The sequence below is a fragment of the Camelus ferus genome, chromosome 11 (assembly GCF_009834535.1).
Source record: "Camelus ferus isolate YT-003-E chromosome 11, BCGSAC_Cfer_1.0, whole genome shotgun sequence".
NCBI lineage: Eukaryota > Metazoa > Chordata > Mammalia > Artiodactyla > Camelidae > Camelus > Camelus ferus.
The window spans coordinates 57,943,966-57,967,767 of record NC_045706.1 but is presented as its reverse complement, the minus strand read 5'-3'; the positions used below and the strand labels follow the sequence as shown (position 1 = coordinate 57,967,767).

The 23,802-nt window shown below is 35.5% G+C and overlaps 1 protein-coding gene across 1 annotated transcript in view; it reads right to left on the bottom strand.

Moving 5' to 3' along the window:
• Positions 1-23,802, bottom strand: part of CCSER2 (coiled-coil serine rich protein 2) — a 125,332-nt gene that overhangs the window by 29,151 nt on the left and 72,379 nt on the right. Inside the window, 3 exon segments of the mRNA XM_032491609.1 lie at positions 3,915-4,001; positions 7,824-7,907; positions 23,003-23,198. Coding sequence (XP_032347500.1) covers positions 3,915-4,001; positions 7,824-7,907; positions 23,003-23,198 — 367 coding nt within the window.

Here is a 23,802-nt window from a genome sequence, read left to right as displayed (position 1 = left end):
ATTGCTGACAGATTCTGTTCAGATGCTCACCTTCTCTGTGGTCCCATATTCAGGGAAGTGTGTATCCTATCTCTTGACCCAATGACAGATTTTGATTAGTCTGAACCAACCTGATTAATCCCATTCCTCAACAGTTAAGGAACAAAGAACCCAAATCTAGCCAATAAAACATGAGATGAGTCTGGGTTATTTGTAAGGAAGTATTCTTAATTTAAAAAAAAAAAAAAAGTATGCTATAGAAAACAGGCCCTTTTCCCATCTTTGGGGACTACTGTGCAAGTATGTGACACACAGAGCTATAGCAGACATCTTGTGTCCACGAAGGGACAGCCAAGAGGATTCCAGAAAAGCTACCCTAGAACTTTACCATTACCCAAATGACCAATTAAGAAACCATGGAAAAGGATGGGACCAATACACTTTGTTATTTGGGTTTATAAATGTTCTTATTTTTAAGTCACTTTCAGCTAGGGACTTTTACTTGAAACTTAAGACATCATTAGGTGTGCACTGATTTACTAGCTGGGTAATTTGAAGCAAATCGTCAAATAACAGTTATTACGTCTCATGCACCCATGGGCCAAGTGTAGCATTAGGGAGTTTACATACATAGTTCATTTAGCTATCACAGCCCTTTCTAGTCAGTATTATTTTTATTAGCCCCACATATAGAAGAGGTTAAAGAGAAATTAGGTAACTTCCCTAAGAGAATATGGCTACTAAGGTTCAGAGCCAGGATCTGAACCCAGGTCCATGCAGCTTCAAGCTGCTCATGGCTTCTCAAATATATTACATTACTAGTCTACTTAAGCTGAATTCCACCTTCTATACCCCCATAAAGAAAACTGTACACTAGTAATTTCATAAGATTATTAAGAGGATTCAATGAGCAAATGTACATAACTTAACTAGTATAATTAGTATCTCATCTTACAGGTAACTTTTAGAAAGGCAGATTAGTATTATTTAACTAGTATACTAAGGTGAAAATAAACGGGCATTCTTAGCATTTTGGAATAAGGTTTAAATAGTCATGCCTCTATATCTTTCAGCTAAATTCTTGGAGTACTGAAATCTAATTTTGTATCTGCACATTTCACATAAAATATGAACTTAACACATTATATTGTCACTTTATTTTTCTTACAGTTTGCATGCAAACATAGGTTAGAGTTGAGTACATATAAAAGATAAAAAGCACAGAAAGCTAGAAACAGAAAGGGACTTTGAAATCACCTAGAAAATTTTTCATGTTTTTGATAAAGAAAGCACCAGAGTGATGGCAACAGCCAATGTCATTCAGCTAATTAATACTGAGGACAAGGTCAGTCCTCTAATTCCTAGTCTATGGCTCCTCTAATGACATTTTGCTGTTATAAGAAAAGCAGTTTAGGCATGTAAGGGAAGAAAAAAAAACTGTAAAGAGGCAATTTTAATTTTGGCAATCTGAAAACTGCTGTTACCTTTTATATCTTTTTACATTGTCTTGAGCTGAATAAGAGACTTTTTAGAGTTCCACAACTGTACTAAAGATAGGTGATGGGCCTTTCTAAAATAAATATGATTTCACAATTTAATATATCCAATACAGAGAATTTCAAAGTACATAATGCTAAAGAGTAATGTTTTCACCTTTCTTCATTTTCCTTTCTTTCTTTAGGATTCTCTTAGTTATTTCTGAAGCCTTCTAAAAGATACCTGTAAGGTGACATACTAATCAGGACAATTAGACCAGCCTCTTCAATAAGTCAGTATAATGAAAAAAAAATGATTCTAAAGTAAAAGAGACTTAAGAGATAATAACTAGATGTAATGTACAAATGTACAGGATAGTTTGGGAACTGGGGAAGTCTGGATATGGACTAGATATTAGAAGATATTTAAAAATTACTATTAATTGGTTAAAGGTAATAATTATCTCAGCTAGGAAGAGAACATTTCTTATTTTCTAAAGAAGCATACTGAAGTTAAAAGAACACTATTAAAACTTCTCACCATAAAAAGCTGTATCTTTATTTATTAATTACATATCAATATAAAATGATCTCTTCATAATTCTTTTAGTATTAGATTTATTTTTCTAGTTTTAATATTGCAACTCCAGTTTTTCAGGTGAGAATAACTTTATTCTGTCTCACTCAACCTTTTATATTTAGCATTACTGTGCTGTTTTACTTGACCTAAATTTCCTTTATACAAAGGAATTAATGGATTTTGCTTTAAATCCTCACTAAAGTTCTCTCCATGAGATAAAGCCATTTGTACTATTATATTTATTACCTTTGATCTAATTCCTGTCACCTTAGTTCTGCTATTTTTAGATATCCTTGGTATTTTTCTACTTTATATTCCTTTTTTTTTTACTTTATCTTTCACAAGATATGTTATACTAACCTCGTAAAGCATTTCACAAACATTTAAATTTACCTAGGCATATAAAAAAGAAAAATTTTAGATACCCATTTGCAGATAAATGATTCAGTAATTCTGACTTCTTTAGCATACTCCTTATCTCTTTCCTCAAATATATTTTATTTAATCCAAATATTTATAAAAATTAATAACAACTTTAAATTTTTAAATTAAAATCATCTTTAATTTCAAAAATTTTTAATTGAAAAAAAATTTTTTAATTCAAATGATATACAATTACATATGATTAAATAATGAGCATCAAGTTTTCTCCCATTACTAGCTGGGAAGTTTAGCCTACCTAGTCTCTCTAACAATGGTTTTCATTTCATGATTCATTCGTTTTAACCATTACTTCCTTATTCTTGAGTTATTTTAAAATTTCTCTCTCAAATATTTGGAATGCATTATTAAATAATTTTACAAAGATAACTGGGTGGCATATTTTTCAATACATTAAAGGTCTAGAATGTACCTTTATCTAGAAATAAAAATGTGTTTAGCTCTAAAAATGAGGATCATAACCTTTTTTTCTGAAGTGTACTAGACACAACAACTTTCTTGTGCTCTGTAATACATTTTTGCAAAATAGGAAGCTTAATTTCCTAAAGGTGACTTTTCTTCTCCCCCAAAATTGGCTACTAGTTTGGTTGGGTTTTATCTTTAGCTCTGAAATACAAACATTAGGTCTTAATCTTTTCTTTTTTAATTTTATTTTTGGTAGGCCCTCAACTTGCAATATTCTTTTTTCAGATTCTTAAGGTTTCTGATACCCTTAATCATAACATCTGATCCACCTGTCCTTACTATTTATTTGTAAGCTGGATCTCTGATCTGACCCAGTGGCTCAGAGTTCAATATATTATATCCTTTCTATCCTGAGTGAGATTACTGTTTTACATTGCTGAATTGCTTTGCTATGCCTAAACATGCTTTTGACTTCCAACAAAAATTTTCTTTGGTCTGTTGTGATTGTTATGCCATTATGTTCTTGCTATCCTGGCTTTTTAACTTATAAACTAAATTATAACTAAATTCAAGAGACAGCACATATAGTTTTCATATGAAACTAACATGTGATGTTGTAACAGCTGTAAAATTATAAAGATTCAAACATGGCTCTGTGAGATCCTACTCAACATCGTCCATGGAAAAAAAGAAACTTTTTTTAGAATAACCTTCACTCTATCAGACAGCCACACAGATTCCTAAGACTGAATACCCAGGTTCATTCATCAATAACATGAATATAAATTGGTAAATTTCAAATCCCCCAAACCGAGGCACTGAAAATGGACTATTTGAGTTTTTTACCTTGAAAACTTATTATTTAGACTGAAAACTGAATCACATACTTTCAGAGTGCATATAATCTAAAAATAATACAACAGTGCAATTTTAAAAGCCAAAAACAAAATAAAATTTCAATTCTGGCTCAAGTTTTATTAAAAATATACATACTTTGCCCAGTTTGAAAAGCCTCCACTTTACATACTACTTACAAGCTGATGTTCTAATAGTTGGATTTTTTCATCTTTCTTCTTTATTTCTTCCTTAAGTTGTTTTATTTCATTTAACAAATCTTCGTTCTGAAATATTTTTAAAAGATTAATGTAAGTATTTAACTGTATTTTAAAAACACTAACAAGAAGCATTAAATCAATGATGAAGACTGAGTAATTAACTGTTTATTTAAGGGGAAAATTCTTAAATACACCACCTATTAGCCCATTAAAAAAAAAAAAAAAACTTTGCTCTTCTAAGAACTCAAATCTAAAAGAGTCTGACATGTAAACAATGAACACTAACAGCAGCAACAGCTACCATTCATTGAATACTCATCTCAGTGCCAAGAGCTGAGTACTTCTAGGTATCTAAGCAGTTGATTCTGACTGTGACCCTAAGGTAGGTACTATTATCTCCATTTTACAGACAAGAAAACTAGGATCTAGGCCACATAGTAAAATAAATTACATGCAAAACAGTAACTTCTGCTAGATTTCAAGGAATATATCTAAGAGTTGCCTGTCAGAGGAGATGAAGGGCACAACAAGCAGAAGAAACTGGCATAACTAAAGGCACAGAGTCATTTCGTGGATGGTTCAGAAAGCAGCAGAAAGATAAGTATGCCTGAGGGGAACAAGGAAGATTCTTTTCCCATGAGCTACTTTCATGAGAACTGCCTCAATCAAAGAAAAGATATCCTATGAACTTAGTCTGTAAAAAAATTCCTAATAGTGTTAATGGAAACCTATTGTTAAGGTAAGCAGGAATTCGGTTACATTGCCAAGTATAAGGTATCGTTACCCTGCAGTTAGCCCATTTTGTTTACCGCTATTCAATTATCCAGAAATACACACTGATGAAATAGTGCAAGCAAGAAAATTACAGTTGGCCCTTGAACAACGCAGGGGTTGGGGTGCGGACCCTCTCTGAAGTAACAAATCTGGGTCTAACTTTTAGTTGGCCCTCCATATCCACAGTTTCTCCATATCCATGAATTTCACATCCTTGGATTCAACCACCTGCAGTTCGGTATAGTACTGTATTTATTATTGAAAAAAATCCACATGTATGTGGACCCATGCAGTTCAACCTGTGTAGTTCAAGAGTCGACTATAGAATGATATACTTTTCCATGGATAAAAATAAGTAAGCAAATAATTATAATGTGTTGTTAATGAGTGAAGTACACCATCTTCTTCAGATACACTGGGGGCAGTGGGAAATGCAGTCTCATTAACAAGAGATCAGAAACAGACATTTTGTGGAGGCTTTAACATATCAAACAAGCATCACAGTGGGGAAGAAAAGAGTTTTTTTAAATGCTGTTTGGTGATTCACTGCATGTGAGAGAAGAGGACAGAGGAGCAGTCAAGAGTGACGTCTCTATTTTCAGCTTGAATGATAGAGTGAATAGAAACAGAGAATAAAGGAGAAACATGTCCAAAGAGCAATACTCGTGAGTTTTAAATATATTGTTAGAAGTACCTATGGGTGGAACATACAGTGGAAATGTCCAGTAGACAACAGGATTACCAAATATGAGAGAGAAAGACTTTATATGTCACCAACATATATTATACATGATATCATGACAGTAGAAAGTTCAATGAGGACCGGACTAAAGATATAAATCTACATTCTAAAGAAGAAACGAAACCTACAAAGAAAATGGGGGAGAAATGTTAAGGGATATGGAGGGAATTCAGAGAGAAGTGACATAAAAACCAAGGGATAAAGCTTTTAAGACAAAGGCCATGCCAGATGCCTACAGCATTAAACAGTAGCTATTTTCGTTTTTCCAGGTTTCCACATTAACTGGTAAGAGTAGCTCAAGCAGAGTCAAGGAAAGGCTTATTTGATTTACTAAGTTTAAAGTAGGTAAGATATAGAAATTTATAAACAAGGTGAAGAGAAAGTACAGAAAGCCACTGGAGAGAGATGAGAGAGGAGGAGGATGTAGTTAGGTCTTTAACAGCAGCAGAAAATAGAGCTGAGAACATGAGAAGAAAAGGTGGTCATCCACAGCACAGTGGCCACTCTTCCCCTGTGACTGGAACAAAGTGGATCAGAGTGACACAGATACAGATAAGTCAGAAAGCAGGAAGGCAGGCAGCAGAAGAGTGGAAGAGAAAGGGGTCTGAGGAGAGTGGACAATGTCTGAAACAGATCAGGGGAATGGGAGAGGGAACTGTCCTGATGTAAAGGACACAATGGAGACGTGCAGGTCCAGTGGAGATTTCAGACCCTAAATTTGTAATGGCATAAGTCACCATACTTGTATCATTTGAACAGAACTGCGAAACCATCTTGCATGAGAAGGATTTGCTGATGAAAGTGAAGGACAGTCTAGAGTACTGGAGAGAGACAGTATGAACTATTGCATCTCCCTGTGGAAAGAAGGAAGAAAGGCTAGAAATAATCTGCCTGGGAGGAAAGCCAGTAGGGACAAGAAACAAATAATGTGTACCAATAAGGCCAGCATATAACATTAAATTTATAGGTAAACTATAAAGGAACATGGAAAAAATGAAAACTCTGTAGTTCTGTAAAAAAAAAAAGTTAAGAGTTAACTTTTCTTTAAAAAATTTTTTTTCTTTACACGTGAAAAACTTTTCCAAAGAAATTCAGGAAAAAAGTCAACTTTACTTTTAAAATATCAGTCACAAAACTTAAAAAAACTTTGAGAGATAATCAGAAGTCTTCTAAGTCAATGGTTCTCAATTGGGTATACATCTAAAAGTTTTTTTTAAAAAGAGATGTCCTGCTGCAGACCAATTATTAAACTCACAATAGGATGGAAGTCCAGAGATGGGAAGAAATTTGCACAAGGACAGGTAGGTAACATGCTGAAAAGCCAAGATTAGATAACCAGACATGACTCCTATCCTACATTCTTTTGATTTTGTGTTTTACACATAATTCTGTTCCCAGTAAGTCACTCTACATCCTATAAGAAAATTATGCTTCTGTGACCCCCTAATACCAAGCTTGGCCACGTGACCTGTTTTGGAAGCGACATATGTTACATCCAAGCAGAATCCACGTTATTCTGCCAATGCTATTCAGGTACAAAAAATAACAAGTCCCAGGATAAGGGCTGATCCTTCAGCCTGGATCCCAGAATGAAGGACACATGAAGTCCCACTGATCTATAACCAATATGCAACATACTGAGAAACAACAAGTGAAAAATAAACTTTTGTTGTTGTAAGCCACCATTTACTAGAGATGAATAGCACACACTGACTAACATACCTTGAAAACAGAATGTGAAAGGAAACAATAATTTTACTTGAAAATATGAAAGACATCAAGAATACTTGTATGTGCATAAGAAATAAATATGTGATTCAGGCAGCTGCAAAAAACAAAAAGAGCTTTAACTAAAACTAGACCAAAAAATGAGAACTATATATTAAAAAAACAACAAAAACCACCTTCAAACACGAAAATGCATCTGCATTCTATAATTATATCTTTAAACATGAAAAGAGTAAAAAAGTTAATTTCATTTTTAGTATATTTCTTCAATGTGGTGATTGTATGTGAGAAGTACGTACTAACCACTTTAATTTTTATTGGTGGTCATATTTTAAAAACTGTTATTCATAATTATGAAAAAAGAATTTAATGATACAATGATTTTTTAAAAAGAATCCTGCACCATTACTAATACAAGGACAGATGATTATTCAACTGATACAACAAATTCAAATCAACGTACCACAGGGATATCACTTTAACTTAATAAAGTGGTAAAAGTTAAAGCAAATCTGATTAAAACCTGAGAGCAAAACTGCAGGTTTTAATACATTTATTATTAAATGTTTTCCTTGCTATTGCTTTATAATTTTTCTAATAAAAATTTTTTTGAAAACTTCAGCATGACTCCCTAGTCATCATACCTTGTATATTTGATCACCATCTTCTGGTTCCGGACTGGATGGCAATGAGAGTTGAACATCATGCAATGAACCACTTCCATCATGCTGTCAGAAGAAAAGGAAAACACAAGATTAATACAACTAACTGCAGACAGGCAGTTCAACCTGAATTCACTCCAGACCAACTGCTAGAGTGGCAAAAATCAAACAGGAAATAAGATTTTAGAAATCTCCTTTTCATCTCTATGCACTGGTAGAAGCAAAGTGGGAAAGGAAACCAGAGAACACAGGAAAGAATACTTTGTGGAAATAAGTAACGTATACCACATAAATGGATGACGCAGAAAGCCACTGAAAGTTTTAGAGTGAGAAAAGGAATACGGGAAATTTCCTGAAGAATTGTAAGATTATTTCACCTGTGAAAAATGCAAAATAAAAGTCAAATTAAATCTGCTTTTAGATGTGGTGTTTTGAGTATAAAGGAGTCAGAAACAATAATATTAAATAGCTTGAAAAAGCTTGATGACAAAAATTATTTGATTAAAGATACCAAACATATGAGTATATATAGTGAATGACTATATAAAGTTTGAGAACAGGCAAAACTAACTTATGATGCTAAAAATCAGAACAGTGGTTGATTCAGGGGAAAGGGGCTACTGATAGGAAGAAGCATCAGGGAACATATTAGGATACTGGAAACATGCTATGTCTTGTCTATATGGCAGTTACATGGATACATACAAATGAAAAGTACAAGCTTTACACAAGTAAGCTTTACACCTTAATTAAGCACTTTACTGGATGTATGCTATACCTCGATTAAAAAAAGTTGAAAAAATTAATTTCTTTGCCTTTAAACCCAACCAAAATAAAATGACAGGATAGTTATTAAGTCCCACCCATTGCTGAAATGGTTTAGAAATAACCAGCTAAAAATGGCATGTTCAACAATTCACAAACAATCTCAAGAAAGATGAACCAGTAAAGAATATGCCTGGGATAATGCTGACTGAGTCCCTGACCAAGGAAGTACAACTGTGGTCCAATACCTTATTCGTTCAGGCGGTACCTAGCTGCCCTAGGACACGCAGTGAATCTATAACCCTCCAGAAGCACTACCATAGCAACCTTCCTCAGACCTAGCTGTCCTGAAGGAAATCTCCCAGACCATGGACATGTCCTGCATTGAAACCAGAGTGCTAAAATAGGAGACATAAGTATGTAGACCATTTTCTTCTTTATTTACTGTACTGTATGCCTACAAAATCAGAATCTCTAGGGATGGGACCTAGAAATGAGTATTTTTAAAAGATGAAAAGGTAATAGTGATTGACAGTGAAATATAAACATTTGTCAAATTTCTAGCAGAGATAAATCACATTTTTATTGGTGATGCCATATGGACACTAAATATTTGACCTGAGAGAGAATGAAGCATATATGTTCAAAGGCATTTCTGACAAAAGTACAAAGATAATTCAATAGAGAAAGGATAGACTTTTCAACAAATGGTCCTAGAATATCCATACGCAATAAAATTAACTTTGTCCATACATCACACCATGTACAAAAATGCTCAAAACAGACTGTAGACCTAAATGTTAAACTTAAAACTATCAAAATTCTCCAAATAAACAGAGAAAATCTTTGTGACTTTGGGTTGAGCAAGGATTTCTTAGACATAACACCAAAAACATGATTCATTAAAAAAATAATAAATTTGACTTCAAGAGTAAAAATTCTGTTTCTTAAAAAACTATTAACAGAATGAAAAGAGATGCCATGGATTAGGAGAAAATATTCTGCAACAATTCAGATAAAATACTGAGCGTGGTGCCTAACTCCTAGAGAGCATTTACAAATTGGCTATTTTTTAACAATAACAACAACAAAAATAATGATAATGTGAAAGCCTAGGGTTTTGAACTGAGTTCATTAACTCACAATTGTAAACAGTTGCCCAAAAAGCTAATTCCATTTTTTCAATATTCATCTGTCTCATCATTTACATACCTGATAAAGGACTTGAATATAAAGAACTATGAAAAATCAATAATAAAACACATTTTTGTAAATAGGCAAAAGAACAGACACTTGACCAAAGAAGATATACAAATGGCAAATAAGCACATGAAAAGATGCTCAATGTCATTAGTCACTAGGCAAATGCAAATTAAAACCACAGTGACATACACCTATGGGAAGGGCATTTGAAAAATACTGACAGTACCAAGTTCAGACAAGGATGCAGAACAATCGGAACTTTCATTAATTGCTGGTGGGAATACAAAACCATATAACCACTTTGGAAAATAGTTAGCAATTTCTTAAAAAGAAAATACCATACAACCAGTAATTTCATCCCCAGGTATTTACCCAAGAGAAAAGAAAACATGCACACATGAAAATGTGTGCATTACTGTTTACAGTGGCTTTATTCATAATTGCCAAAAACTGGAAATAGACACAAATATCCTTCAATTGGTAAATGGATAAACAGACTATGGTAATATGCATACAGTGTAATACTACTCAGTAATAAACAGGAACTACTGATACATGTAATAAATAGCAGGAATGAATTTGAAATGCATTACAGTAAGTGAAAAAAGCTAGACTTCAAAGATGAAATATAGGATTCCATGTATGTGACAGTCTTGAAAAGGCAAAACTACAGAGACATAATAAAACAGATGTTGTGGTTGCCAGGTGCCAGCAGCAGACACAGGGAGTGATTTTAAAGGAAAACAAGAAGAAATTTTGGGATGCAATCATAATAGCTGCACAACCTCATGCATCTGTCAAAGCTCACAAAACTATATGACAAAAAAGGTGAATTTTACTAAATGTATTTTATACCTCAATAGAATTGTACTAGGTTAAATAGTGTCCCCCTAGAAATTCATGCTAACCTGGAACTTGTGACTATGACTTCATTTGGAAATAGGGTCTTTGCAGATGTAATCAGGTTGAGGTCACACTGGGTTAGGGTGGATCTAAATCTAACATGACTGGTGTCCTTATAAGACGACAGAAATTTGGACACTCGGGTCATGTGAAGCTGGGAGCAGAATGGAGCGATCCGTCTATAAACAAAGGAATGCCCAGGACTGCCAGCAACCCCAGAAGCTAGAGAGGGAAGGATGGTTCCTCTCTTAGAGCCTTCAGAGAACACATGGCCCTGATGACACCTTGACTTCAGATGTCTAGCCCCCAGAACTTCGAGAGAGTAAACTTCTGTTGTCATTTGCTGCCCAGTTTGTGGTACTTTGTGATGGCAGCCCTAGAAAACTAATACAAGACCTGACTAGCAAAACAATTAAAAGCAAACAAAAAGAGAGAAACACCAGACAAATCTCAACAATCACAAGGAAAATAAAGCTGACATAGCAATGTTATTATAACACAAGACGTTGTAATTAAGGTATAATTAAAGATGAAAAGTATTAATGAGGATAAAGAAAAGCTTTAATTAGTGATAGCGGGGAAAATCCAAGATTTGCCAATCATAGAGATTTATATACCTAATAAAATATCCTAAAGATACTATAAGACTAATATAATAGATAAACTGCTACCTAAAATATAGAGAATATATAACCTTCAAACAAACATAACAGTCACAAAAACTGGCCATGCTCTAAGCCAGCTGTTAACAAACTGTAGTCCACAGGACAAATCCAGTCAATTGCCTATTTTTATTACAATCCATGAGCTAACCGTGGTTTCTACATTTTTAAATGGTTACATTTTAAATGATTTTATTAACATCTACACAATAACCTCAATTTTGCCTCTTGCCTGAAAAGGCTAAAATATTAACTATGTGGCAAAAAAAAAAGTTTTCCAACACCTGCTTTAGGACACAAAGGAATTATCAATACATTCCAAAGAATTTATATCACATAGACATTATTCTTTATTATTAATGTATACTAAGAATAGAAATCAATTTAAAAATGAAAAGTCTCATATACCAAACCAGCACTTCTGAAAATCGAAAAAAAATTATTCTAAATAAAATAAATTTATAGTATAGCCCAAGACAATTAGGAATCATTAATGTTTAAGTTATCCCTATGCCTCAAAGGGAAAGAAAAAAGCCTTTCAATTTTTTTAACAGTCTAGTAGCCTAGATTCATGAGATCAAAGAAGGAAAAAGCTGTTATTTCCATCAAAGCACAAGAGCTTAAAGATCATGAATACAATCTCCAACTGAATCAATAAAACCAACTACCCTCCAAACAACTTTGACACTAAATAATGGTACTTCTCTCAATTAAACCTTGACTAAGATGAAAAGTGTTCAGGCCAAAACTAGGAACCATTTTCAGAAAAGCTTTAAGCATTAGAGGGGAGAAAATCATAGAACATAGATAAAAAATTCTCTTTTTAAAAACACTGACTAACAGCCATGCATTGGCAATGCTCATGCTTCACACTACACATACCAAGGGGCCAACATTTATTAACCAGTGCTGGGCACTGCTCTAAACATTCTACAAAAACATATTTAATAAATGCATAGATGCAAAAATAACACATAAAAACTATAAAACACCACTGCGCCAAAGTAAGCAATTCACAGCTGGCTGACTGTCCAAGTATTCTAGCTGCTTTAAAAAGTGAAGTGTCTTAGCAGTTTCTATGGGTTCTAGTTAGGATTTTTTGAACTCTGAACGCAATTAACCTTAAACTGATTAACTCTTGTGTCGTTAGCATTTTATTAAAGATTAAAAAAGATAGGTAAACCTTCCTCTGTTCTAAGAGCATTAGGGAACTATTGCCAGCAAACCATCTTCCACTTTTCTTCTTTGACAAAACATAAAGGTAAACTTTTGTTCAAATATTAAAACTCTTCACGTATTAACTTGTTGGGAAACCCTATAATAAACTCCATCTTACCCAGGTGGTTCTTCCATGAGTTTGTAAAAACTGGGATCTTCCTATGAGTTCCAGAGCAGTTGCAATGGACATGGATACTTGAAATGACTAACCAAAAAGTCTGGCAGCGTTGACCAATCTCTGTTGACAAGCATCATCAGTGATGTCAACAAAGCTGCCTTGTGTTTCAGATACGCTACAACACAATCACAAGAGGCATCCTAGGAAAGGGAGTAGAGGAAGGAGAGATTTTGTTCATTTTCTTTTCAAAAGTCACTTTCTCTTTAAAAGCAGAAGAATATGGATGAGCATCACATCACACAAACCTGAATGTGCACTGAGAATAATGTTTAAGTAATACTGTAATTTACCTATGGGATTTAAAATCTAATGAGTCAAGCTATGAAGGATTTTAAAAACATAAAGTTATAGAGTCTGATTTTCAAAGTGTTTCAGGAACGAGTTGACCCTCACAGATGGCTGGGTCAAAGACATTTTCAAAACAGAAAAATCTACCTTGCATTCAAATTGACTAGAACATTGTTATATATCAGTAGTTTATAATATGCTAAGCAAACATTATTTACAAATTTCTTTTGTTTAGACTTTTTAATTAAACCTAAGTGTTTAATTTGTACGTATCTGAGTCAGGAGATCCTTTTCTAAAGGTTTCTTTTGTTACTTAAATATTACTTGTAAATTTCTTCTGAATTTTCTGCATTAAAAAATATTTAACTCTTCAAACCACCTGAGTTTAATATAAAATAAGAAACTAAATAACTGCTTCTATGCTACCGAGTTTTTCTCAGCATTTATTTCGAAACCTTTCAGTGTCCAACTGATTTTAGTAGATACTTCAGCACATATTTCTGGGTTTTCCATTCTCTTCCACTGCTCTGTGTTTCTATTTGTATTGGAATTATATCTTACTCTAAGGGGTTTTCTCTCCTCTTTTTGTCTTTCTTAGTTTACACGAATCCTGCACTTAAGTGTTAACAATTTTGGAATCAGTTTGATGAATCCCCAAAACAAAACTGTTGTGATTACAGTTGAAATTGTGTTTCTATAAATAGTACTGGGAAGAACAACAGGTTCCAATCATACACTCAGATTGTATTTTATCTTTGCCCTTTTAAACACAACATCCTTCCCACCCACACACCCCACACCCCCACTGTGGGAGACAGGTCTCCCCCGTGCCTCTCATGTACTGAACTCTCTGGCAATGCCTTGGAAGGAAATGCTAAGGCATTTCCATGAGATCTGGTTTCAGGGGAATCAGCAACTCTGTTTAAGAGCTGAATGGATCCTAACAGTACAATGTGTCCCCGAGAAGTTCCCACCTGTGGCCTGGTCCATTCCTACACAGCTTGGATCTGGGGACTGATCCTGGGGAGCCTAGATGTCAAGTCAGTGTGACATGCCAACACATCATTCTTACAGTTATGTAATACTTGTATGTCCTCCTAGGACATAAGGTAGTTGTCTTGGTTACTACATTAGTATCCATGAATTAAGATAATTTTTATAATATTTAGCATTCCTATAGAACATAAGTATTTTCTTTAAACTTTTTATATAAAGTTTTGCAGGATTCTTTATAAAACATCACAAACATCTTTTAGTATATTTATTGATGATTTAATGTTTGATTGATGTGGTGGTTATTTCATTATTTCCAATTTAAGTATTTCTTTACAATCTTTGGAGCCTTGAGTATTACACTATTTATCTACTAGAATAAAGGGTTTTTTTTTTGGCCATGTCCCACAAGGAATACATTTTACATCACAACCATGTACACATATACTTGACTATGTGTGCGTGTGTGTGCGCACGCACACACTTGCATATTTCTAAAAAGGATGATGCGTGGATGGTAGATGGACAGAGATACAGATCTCACACTAAAAACAAGTTTCACGAAATAATACCTGTCCTTATTACATGCGACGCCCCCTGATAGTTTCTAAACTATTCTACTTTACAAGGAAAAGCTTAGTTATGATGGACAAACTTCATTTCAAAACCCACCAGTTGTAATGTGTTGTTTTTAGAATGATGCACTAGGTACAGAACAAGAATTATGTTTCCTAACCACAATCTTTGATACCCAACAAGTGCTTAATAAAGTATACTGAAGGATGAAATAACAATTAAGTGAACATTAAAGTAAACGGAATTAGCTCTTTGGGCAGCTACATAAAATTATAAGCAATGTAAGCAATTGAAAACCCTTGACCTTCACATTTTTATCATTGTTGATGTTGCTATTATTGTCCGTAATACAACAGCTAACATTTTAATTGCTTTCTATGCGTCAGACACAATACTTAGCACTTTATCTGAGTTTCCTCATGCTTTCTTTACAAAAGTCCTGAGATAAGAGCTATTATAATCTGTGTTTCTTTTATGAGGAAATCTAGGCCTAGGAAGTTCAAGTAATTTACCCAAGATCACAAAATAAACAAGTGGAAGAATTGGCCTATACTCAAATGTCAATTTATTGAATACATCTATACTTATTAACTTTCATCATTAATCTAGAGGTTCAACATTATCCCAGTCATCCCACAACTAAAAACAACTCAAATGTCTATCAACAGGTTAACAGATAAAAATAAAATTGTGGTACATACATGTACAATGGTATGTTATTCAACAATAAGAAGGAATGCACTGAAACTCACAAAGCACAGATGAGTATCAAGGCCATTACAGTGAGTGAAAAAAACTGGAAACAAAAAGAACAGACATTGGATGATCTACAAAGAGACAAAACTTTTGGATGAAATTCTAGAAAATACAAAATTTAGTAACAGCAGAGAAGGGGCTGCCTGGGCCAGGTTTGAGAGAAGACTGACTGCAGAGAGACGTGAGAGAATTCTAGCAGCAACAGAAATGTTCCATACCTTGATTGTGGTGCTGGTGGTGGTTACACAACTGTATATATTCGTCAAAACTCAAACTACATACTTAAAATGGGTACACTTTCTTCGAATGGAAATGCTACCTTGATAAAGTCAGTAACATTTTTTAAAGTTTGCTTCTTCTTCCTCCTCATTTTCCTTTCCTTTCCTGAGCCATTAGTTGAGACAGAAAAAGACCGGTCTGCACCCAAAAGGACAACCTAGCATAGGGTTTCAGAGTCTAAGTAGGTTAAGAAACATGTCCCTGCAGGGTACAGCTTACCAAGGCATGTCAGGGCCCAAAGGAGTGAAAAAGGGATCCACAGAGGGCATAGGAGACCATTTTGGTACGAGAGTCAAGCCTGAATAGAATGAGGAGGGCACGTGCACAGGTGCAGCTGGTGTGGGCTGTCAAGAGTCTAAGCAGAGTGAGGTGGGCATTCTTACATGGGATGGCCTGCAGAGGCTACCAGAGCTCAAGCAGCATGAAGAGGACATCTATGCAGGAAAAAGGCCTGGTGCCAGGTGTCAGACCCAAGTAGGGATAGGAGGGCGCCCACGTGTAGGCATCAACTGACAAGTGGTGTCAAGCCCAAGCAGAGTGAGGACGCATTCACAGAGATGGTGCGGGGTGTCAGAGCCCGAGCAGGGTGAGGAAGGGCAGCCAGGCATGGGGTTCAGAATCTCAGTGGGGTGAAGAGGGCAAGTGCACATGACAGGGGGTGACAGTGGTGGTGAGAATCTATTTGCAGTCAGGAGAACTGGTCAAAAGAATAAATATATTAAAGTCGTCAAAGTTAAGAGAAAACTGAGAAAGTACTTTAGTTCGAAGAAATCTAAAGAAACATGACAATTAAAAGCAATGCGTGATTCTGCACTGGATCTTTCTGCTGTAAAGGACATTGTCAGGACAACAGGCAAAACCTGAACAGGCTCTGAGAATTAAATGATAGTAATGTATCAATGTTGATTTTCTGATCTTGAAATGCAGAATAAAGCCACAATTAAATATCACTAGATTCCCACCACATGACAAATTAAGATGGGGAATATCAAGTGTTGCACAGATGTAGAAGAATGGGGGGGGGGGGGGGCAAAAACCATCTACTACTTGAAGGGAGTGAAACAGATTGAACAGTTTTGGAAAATAATTAGGTGTTTCCAGAGTAGAGTATTTCTATGTGTCATGATTCAGAATTCCACTCCTAGTTAGTTACTCCAGAAGAATTTTCACACATGTATACCAGGAAGACTTCTTATCAATATTGTTTGTCATAGAAAAAAAAAAAGTGGAAAGAAACAGAATGGACACTAAGAGTAAAATGGACAAAGAAACTGTTCATGGAATAGGATAGTATAAAAATGAAAATTAAGAACAGAAATAAACATAAATACAAAAAGAACCTTAAAGAAAATGCTGAAAACAAGTCACAGAGGAACACAGAATAATTTCATTTATATAAAGTTCTAAAAGAGGCAAAACTAGTATTCATAGGATATAAACATAGATGATTAAAAATTAACAGAAAAACAAGGGAAATACTAGATTCTGGAAAGGGAAGGGACTGCAGTCAGGAAGGATCACACACAGAGCTTCTTAATGTCTCATTTCTTAACCTGGGTGGTGAGCGCAAACCTGTTTCACATTGTTCCTTAATGTGTACCCATATATTGTATATGCTCTTTTTATGTATATTTCATAAAATTTTTTCCCCTGAAATGATGAGAAAAGTCTGGGGATAGAGAAGCATGAGTTCCCTAACTTTTCTGTGGTTCTCTGCCATCAAGTGGTAATCATTCCCCCAGGATGCTGCTGCTGTAAATACTCCATCCACCTACCACTGCACCCCTGCACCATCAATCCCTTCACACACACACACACACATACACACACGCACACAGAAAGACATAGAGACAGGAACAGGAAGGAGAATTATGTGAAGGAAAAATTATTGGTTTTATTCTCAACACTGAAGGTGAGAGGAAATAACAAAATATTTGTATACCGAACTTGACAGTTCATAAAACACTATTACATACTTCTTTATTTTTATCCCACCATACAGGTAGACAGAGAACGAATCACTGGGATTCTGCAATCCCAAAGAAAAATGTCAGAAAGAGATATCATGTTCTTCTCATTACTCCACCTTACATTTTTCATTTCTTACTCCGAGGTCAAAACAGATGCGGAATGTGATAACATGACAAAAGCAAACGGAAAATAACGAAACAAGAGGGAAAAAAAATGGATGAGCATAACCACTTTGGAAAACCATTTTACAGTATGTACTAAAGCTGAGTCCGCTATCGGTATGTACCCAACAAAAAATGCACACATATGTTCACCAAAAGACATATACCAAAATACTGTAGCAGCACTATTCATAATAATCAAAAACTGGAAAACTGCTTAAGTGCCTATCAACTGTGGAACAAATGAAATAAGTTGTGGTATATTCACATCATGTAATACTCCACAGCAATAAAAACAAATGCAAAAAAATGAATGATTTGCAAATATAACGTTGAGCAAAAGAAACCAGATACAAAAAAAGGAATATAATATATTCCCTTCATTTATGTAAAGTTCAAACACAGGCAAACTCATCTATGTTTTCAGAAATCTGGTAGTCACCACTAGAAATGTGGGTAGTGACTGGAAAGAGTTTCCATTCTGGGGTCCTGGTATTGTTCCTTTTCTTGCTGGGTGGTGGTCCCAGGGGTATTTTCAGTTTGTGAAAACTGACTGAGATAGACATTTATAAATTGCACCCTTCTCTATATGCATATTATGCTTCAAGTGTTTGAAACAGGAAGTACAAAATTAAAGTGAGGAGACAAGACACCACTAAACAATTTTATCTTCTGTATGTGCACATCTCTTCAGATCAGGATCAAAAATTCTAATTTAAAATCCTCCTCTAAATTAGTAATAAAATATAAGAAGTATTACGCCAAAATATTTCAAAAGGTTTGGGTTTTAAATACCTTCTGCATTAGTATGCAACCAGGTAACTTCAAGAAACACAACTAAATCTGGGAGTCTCAGTTTTTTGACCATTAAAATAGAATCACTCTTGTCCTCCCCATCCCACAGTGTTACTGAGATAAAGAAAAATTAGGTTCACGAAAGCACTGCTTCACTCTCTCCTCTTTGTGTTGTACCCAGGGTACCTCCTGATTTGACACTGTGTACAGCACGTCTGGAAGTCCATACAGACTGGGGTAAAAAGTCCTGGTCTTACCACTAACTAAGCTCTCTGAGCCTCAACTTCTTTAATCAGGAGATGAAGCCAAATCACCCACCTTCCAAGAACTAGAGATAATGTGTATTACAGAACCTAGAATGCCCACTTGAAATGTATGACCACTATCTAAAAGTTTTACATACACAACTCTGTAAGACATATGCATGAAAGAGAACAATTTTTAACTTTAGACTAAAATGTGGCTGTCTTTAACAGCCTCCTAAATTTTATGACTTAAGTCATTCCCTCTGCTATTCATTTCCCACAGAGCCCTTCAAGCAATATTTTAAAAATACTGATTTGGCCAACCTGGCCATGTCACCCATCCAGCTTACTACAATCTACAGAATAATGACCTCAGAAGCAAAATGTCCAGCCGCCTCTGCAAATAACTACTCTCTTTTTGGAAAACAGCTCTTGTTCTGCTCTGGTTCTCAGTAGTGACTAAATGTTTAACCTTGAGACACCAAGTTACCTTGCTACCTGAACTGCCCATCATGAACTGATGTTACGTGACACACGGAGCCATAAAGTTGGGTGTACATAACAACATTCCATCATCAAATGGAAGTGGTATATATGTGATCGGGCCCAAGCAGACCCTGACAATACACGTAAGTTACATGAAGAAGTGGCCCAAATGCCCAGAGTCCCCACTCCTGCTCCAAGGCCTTTTCCCTCTCAGCCTGCATTACGGCCTCTGAGGAACTCCCTATAATCAGCTGACAGAGGAAGAGAAGACTCTGGTCTGGTTTACAGATGGTTCTAGACAACACCTGAAAGTGGCCAGCTGCAGCACTACAGTCCCTTTCTGGGACATCCCAGAGGGACAGTGGCAAAGACAAATCCTCCCCGTGGGTAACTTCAAGTGGTACATACAGTTGTTCACTTTGCTTAGACGGAAAAATGGTGCAATTATATACCAATTCATAGGCTGTGACCAATGATTTGCCTCGATGGTCAGGGAGTGGGAAGGAACCTGAGTGAAAAATTGGTGACAAGGAAATTTGGGGAAGATGTATGTGGACAGACCTCTCTGAATGGGCAAATAATATGAAGATATTTGTCTTGTGTGAATGAGGATTTTAATAATCAAGTAGATAGGATGACCCATTGTGTAGACACCAGTCAGCCTCTTTCCCAGCCACCCCTATTATCACCTGATAGGCTTGTGAATAAAATGGCCATGGTGGCAGGGATGGAGGTTATACATGGACTCAGCAACATGGCCATCCTGGCTACAGCCACTGCTTAGTGCCTTACCTGCCAGCAGCAGAGATCAACACTGAGTCCCTGATATGGCACCATTCTCTGAGTGATCGGCCAGCTAGTGTTTTATCCTTACTGGAACAGACATTTACTCTGGATATGATTTGCTTCCCTGCTCACAAAGCTTCTGCCAAAACTATCATCCATGGGGACTTAGAGAATGCCTCTCCAGTGTGGGTGTGTCTTATCCAATCTGCTGAAGGCTTGAATAGAAGAAAAGGTGGAGTAAGGGAGAATTCACATTCTCTCTGTCTGTCTTTGATTTAGCACATTGGTCTTCTGCTTTTGGACTCTGAACTTACATCATTGGCTCTCCTGGTTAGTGGGCCTTCAGAATCAGACTAGAAACTCTATCAGCCCTCCTGAGTTTCCAGATTACCAACTGCAGATCTTGGAATTTCTCAGCCTCTGTAATCATGTGAGCCAATTCCTTACAATAAATCTCTTCATAAGTATATATATATATATATGTATGTGTGTGTGTGTGTGTGTGTGTGTGTGTAGACAGATAAAAATTGATTCTTTTTTCTCTGGAGAACCCATACTAATACAAAGGCAATTCCTCCAAACTGGTACTGGACACTAAGGGGAAGTCTACAAAATGCACAGGTGGTTACTCATTTGTCAAGCAGGGCCTCTTGATCAGGTCCTGGAGGTCAGGAAAACAAAGACAGAAATGAGAGTCCACTGGATTGATGGAAAACCAGTAACTAAGGCAAGTAAGGTACATGCAAAATTATTTGATTAAAATCAATCTAACATACATTTAACGAGTCCTAAGTAATAAAAATTTCATATATTTATATGTAAAGTTCTCAGAAGCACTATAAAATTCTATTGTTTCCAATAAGAATCAGGTTAAAGAAATCATTTTTATTCTATTTTTATTTTCATTAATCATTTTCTTTAGTATTCGTATATAAATTTAATTCAACCTTATAAGGGAAATAGCCAATTAAACTTGGCTAAAAATAATCAAGGAAAAGAATTCCATGGGAGTTTAAGGAACATTGCCTTAGGGTAAACCACTTACAGAACACCAAAGTAAGAGAACAAAAGAGATTATACAATTATCTCTTTCTAAGTGGACATTCTTCTTTCTGAGCTAGTATTCAATTAAATCTTGAAGGGCTTCATGTTTACTGAAATTAAGGGTGACTCCTCCCTATAATAGCAATCTCTCATGAGATGTCCGGAGCAAACAGCGGTTGCCAGTGTTTATTTAAGTTCTTATGTTTGCAAATGAATGCAAAACCCCACCTCTCTACTGGCAAATCCAGCAAACAACAACAATATGCCAGGGTTAAATCAAATTGGAGCTGTGACACACTGAAGTTTCATAAGGAAGCGGTCACACAACTCAAGTACTGTTTAATACTTTTCTGTATCTTTAAAAAGTAAAGGGCTTTTGATTAGAAATATTTTTACTTTTCTTTTAAACTGATACTAAAATGAGAATAAAGAAAATTTTAAAACACAAACTATAATGATAAGGAGAACTGGAGAGGTGACACAGCAGACAGAAGCTTTAGCAAGTAATTGAGCAGACTGGAGGAAGACACAACTACAGTAGGTGTTCTTGAGGAATATGAACAGAAGGAGAACCGATCTGCCCTGCAAAACTCCAGCGGGTCAAAATGCTAGATATAGAGAAAGCTAAGTATATGACTCATTAGAGTTAAAAATACAGTAATTAATTGCAAGTCAGCATAAGGCAAAAATGTAGTAAGAATGTAGTATCTCCTAATTACAGTTAAACTAAGTTGTAAGTTCTATGCCTGGATACTTCAAGCATGGAATCTCTGTCTGTCTCTAGAGGAGTCCAAGAATCTCAGATCCAAAAAGGATCCTCTACTATCTTGCTCCCAGTCTTAGCACAGAAAAGCGTCCTTTCAAAAGGCAGTCAAATATCTACAAGAATGGAGTAGTCCAGAGAATCTATAATCAAGTAATACAAAATAATGTACATGACTAAGGATATTTACACTATTCGTAGTTACTAACACAGGTGTCACATTTTACTTCAATTAGCCTTTATTGAGCATATATCCTGAGTTTGGTTTTGATGGCCACCAGAAATTCTAAGACTTGGTCCCTGCTCATAAGAAGCTAGAACATACAATCCTAAGGAAGGTAATTCAGAAAACAAGTTGAGCAGAGACTCCAGACTATTCTTTCTCAACCATAATTTTAAGTTCAACTCAGCTAGTCTACAAAAGACAAATACAGATTTAAAACTAAACAAAAGATATTCACTATTTAAAATTGGTACTTTATTCCTTAGCTTTTTGCTTTGCATTGGACCTTGTCTGCATATGCTAAATGGTCAAACAAAGAAAGTACTATTGAATCAGAAGCCAGATTCTACCATTAGCCTTTGGACAAATCACATAAGTGCTGAGGCTAGATTTTCTTAGGGAAAAAAAAAAAAAAAAAAAGATTAAGGAAGATTAAACTTGAAGGTTTCAAACAAAAGCGAAATTACATGACTATGATTATGTAAACTGCTGTTTATTTCCCACTTAGCTGAAATTACAGTAGCAACCACTGATGACTGAATGCCTACTATGTTTCAGGTATGAGATTCAACTCTCTCAACAACGTAATAATGTAGGTACTATAAACATGGCGAAAAAGAAGCAGAGAGATTGGCTTACCAAATATCACACAGCTCATAAATTCTGGGGACTGTACTGAGACCACAATGCAAAATCCCATGTTTTTTTTCCTCTCAGAGAAGTTTCTATTATGTACTATTCACAACCATTATTTCTCCACAAATCTAAATAGATATTAAAAACTCAACTTGGAGGAAAAAAAAAAGTAAAGTCAATCCACTTTGCAAGCAATGTATCAGAGCTGAAAACGTTCACTACATACTCACCTGATGCAGCAGACGTTTCAGTTTGAGTAACTGAGTTTTGACAGCAGTGCAATCCTGAACCATGTGCCGGAGGGTCATCTCATCCAGTACCACTGTATTTTCTGGGACATCTACAAACATCTTCTGAGCCTGGAAAAAGGGGGTGCCTCCATAGCTTTCAAAATGACCCAAAGGAGATTCTCTATAGGGAGAGCCTCTGGAAGGGCAGGGGAAGAAGTTGGAGGGAAAATACACACAATATAATTTCAGAAAGAACTAAAGGTAATGAAATTATTACAATGATTATTACAAATCGTTTGTCATTATCACAAAACCTTTGACTTTCACTCACCTCAGACACTGAACTTGCTTCCACTGAAAAGTCCAATCAACTCGAGTTGTCATTAATACAGTTATCATCTGTACTCCCTGCCTTTTGAGTATTTTACACATTGGGTAAATAAATCTTATTCCTTAAGAACTAGAGCACAAACAAAAACCTCTGGGGAAAGGTCTTGCCTGAAAAAAATTATACTTATGTTCCTTTTCTGCACTGATTGTCTGGTCTTTAGCTTTTAATTTTAACTACCCTCTTACTTGACATCTTTTTTAGTCGTGTAACTATGCTGCCCTCTTTAATTGCCAGTTTGAACACACCTCTGGACTCCTATTTCTTGAAAGTCCAGGCAGACAGTTAAGACAGGTACACTGTTACTCTTCTTTTGTTTTTACATTGTTGATAAACCATCTTTTCCAATAAAGATTAAACAAGATTTTATAAAAGTCTTATATACACCATGTTTCCTAATCTTAAACTACCT